The sequence below is a fragment of the Fulmarus glacialis genome, unplaced genomic scaffold (assembly GCF_000690835.1).
Source record: "Fulmarus glacialis isolate BGI_N327 unplaced genomic scaffold, ASM69083v1 scaffold21239, whole genome shotgun sequence".
Classification (NCBI taxonomy): Eukaryota; Metazoa; Chordata; class Aves; order Procellariiformes; family Procellariidae; genus Fulmarus; species Fulmarus glacialis.
This window is the reverse complement of record NW_009234155.1, coordinates 21-2,387: the sequence shown is the minus strand read 5'-3', so window position 1 is coordinate 2,387 and position 2,367 is coordinate 21. Positions and strand designations below refer to the sequence as shown.

Sequence of the window (2,367 nt, the reverse complement as noted above, 5' to 3'; positions counted from 1 at the left end):
AGGGTATGAGATCACCTTCAGCCTGCTGACCCCCGATCCCAAGTCGCATGCTGTGGACTGGGATATCGAGGATGCCGTGAACCGCTACGTGCAGCCCGTCCTGGACAAACTGAGCTTGGTGGCCAACTTCTCTGTGGACTCACAGGTGAGGGCTGGGAGAGGTGATGGGGAGAGCCCAGCCCTGGCCTTCCTGGGTGCCCCGGGATGCACTTCTCTGCCAGCAACGTCTTTGTTGTGTGCCTGCAGATCCTGTACTACGCCGTCCTAGGAGTGACACCACGCTTTGACAAGGAGTCCTCAAGCTTCCTCCTGAGCGCCCACAGCCTCCCGCACGTCATCAACCCTGTGGAGGCCAGGCTGGGTGAGCACTGCGCTTCTGACTGGGCTGTCACAGGCTCTGCTGAGGGAGGGGGGCACAGCTGTGCCTATGGCCTCTGCCCCTTCCCTCCCCACAGTACCATGCCCCGCCAGCCCCGGATGGGAGCGAGGGTGACTGAGACCTGCCGGGCTGGCAGTTCTGCTCGGGGCTTGCTGTGGAAGGAGGAGCAGGGCTGGGCTGTGCCCCAGCGCTGCGCACGGACGGTCTGCTCTCGCTGTCCCTGCCGGCCAGGGGAGTTGTTTGACTCTGTCCCGCTGCAGGTTCCAGCGCTGCCTCGCTCTACCCCGTGCTGAACTTCCTGCTGTATGTGCCAGAGCGCTCTCACTCCCCTCTCTACATCCAGGACAAGGACGGAGCCCCAGTGAGCACCAACGCCTTCCACAGCCCCCGCTGGGGCGGCATCATGGTACGGGTCCATGGGGGTGCTGGCAGCGCTCGGGCAAGGCGGCAGCTCCCCATCCCCAGCGAGCGCTGGCAGCCCTGCCAGCCCCAGGGCTCCGACTGTGCCTCGCTGACACGCTCTCCTGCAGGTTTACAATGTTGAAGCCCCTGTTTCTTCCCAAGCCTCCCTCCCACTGCATGTGGACGTGGACATGGTGCGAGTGATGGAGGTTTTCCTTGCCCAGCTCCGGTGAGGATGTGCTCTTTCCTCTCTGGGCCTCTGTGTGGTCTCCTGGCACACGTGGAAATCAATGGGGTCAGAGCAGGCTGTACCCATTGCAGCTTGTTCGCTCCTCTGTGGGCTCGGGGAGGCTGAGAGTGGCTTTTTGTGGCCTTTGAGGTGCTGACCACCGGCCAGCACTGCTCTCTGGCCAGGGGTGCTGGCGCATCTCCCATCTCCAGAGGTGGGAGGCTTGTCTTGTCCTGCCCCTTGTGCAGGAGGCCATCAGGTGGGTTGAGCCCTGCCGAGACTGAATGCACCAGGGAAGGGGAAGAGCAGGGAGCGCGTGTGGGACTGCAGGCTTGTGATGTGGGCTGGGACCTTCCCCTCTGTTCCCAGGTTACTGTTTGGGTTATCTCGGGAGGAGCTGCCGCCTGAGTTCCTCCTGGAGAGCCCAGGGAATGAGGGGCTGGCTGACTGGGAGCTGGACCGCCTACTCTGGGCCCACACGGTAGAGAATGTCGCCACCGTGTCCACCACCTTGACCTCGCTGGCCCAGCTCCTGGACAAGATTGGGAACATTGTCATCAAAGACGATGTTGCCTCTGAGGTAGAGCTGGGGCACCCTGAGGTGGGGAGCGGAGGGGGCCAGGCGTCACTGTCCCTGTGCAGACCATCAGCTCTCACTGGAGTGGTGCTGCCCAGGCCTGGCAGTGAGCGAGGCCCCCAGGCTTGTTCCTGTGGTCCTCCCTGGCCAGGGACTGACTGTCAGTGTTGTTCCCACACAGGTGTACCGAGCGGTGGCCTCAGCGCAGAGTGCCATGGCCAAGCTGGCCACAGGCCACCTGTACTCGGCTTTCCAGGCCAGCAAGGAGGCAGTCACCTCCTCAGAGCGGGCCTTCTTTGACCCGTCTCTCCTCCATCTCCTCTACTTCCCTGATGACCAGAAATTTGCCATCTACATCCCACTTTTCCTGCCCATGGCCGTTCCCATTCTCCTTTCCCTGGCCAAGATCGTCCGGGAGGCCAGGCAGCGGAAGAAGGAGCCCACCAAGATGGACTGAGCCCGTCACAATGGTGCCCTGCTTTGGTGCTGGGGCTGTCCCCACCTTGTGCAGCATGTTGTCACGGACCCATGGCCCAAGAAGGTGCCCCAGAACGGTGTCAGGGCCGGGCCCAGCAGCTCAGCGTGGGTCTGCCATGGCCGAGACGTGGGAGTGGGAAGAGAGGCTGCTTTGAGGGGTGGGAGATGCTCTCAGTCTGGGTCCTGAGCCCTCCACCCAGCAATGCTGAGATCCGAGAGGAGGGAGGGGGCTCCCTGTGCTCACCCCCTGTCCCTGCACTGTGTTCAGAACAAGCTGCTGTATAAATAAAGAAAAACCCCAGT

At 62.5% G+C, this 2,367-nt stretch overlaps 1 protein-coding gene across 1 annotated transcript in view; it reads left to right on the top strand.

The window, feature by feature from the left end:
* PIGS (phosphatidylinositol glycan anchor biosynthesis, class S) overlaps positions 1 to 2,044 on the top strand; it is a gene marked incomplete at its 5' end in the record, with an annotated part of 3,653 nt that extends 1,609 nt beyond the window's left edge. Inside the window, 6 exons of the mRNA XM_009585570.1 lie at positions 3 to 145; positions 247 to 361; positions 640 to 785; positions 910 to 1,010; positions 1,380 to 1,590; positions 1,769 to 2,044. Coding sequence (XP_009583865.1) covers positions 3 to 145; positions 247 to 361; positions 640 to 785; positions 910 to 1,010; positions 1,380 to 1,590; positions 1,769 to 2,044 — 992 coding nt within the window. The remainder of the gene's footprint in view (positions 1 to 2; positions 146 to 246; positions 362 to 639; positions 786 to 909; positions 1,011 to 1,379; positions 1,591 to 1,768) is intronic.
* Between the last annotated feature and the right edge of the window lie 323 nt (positions 2,045 to 2,367).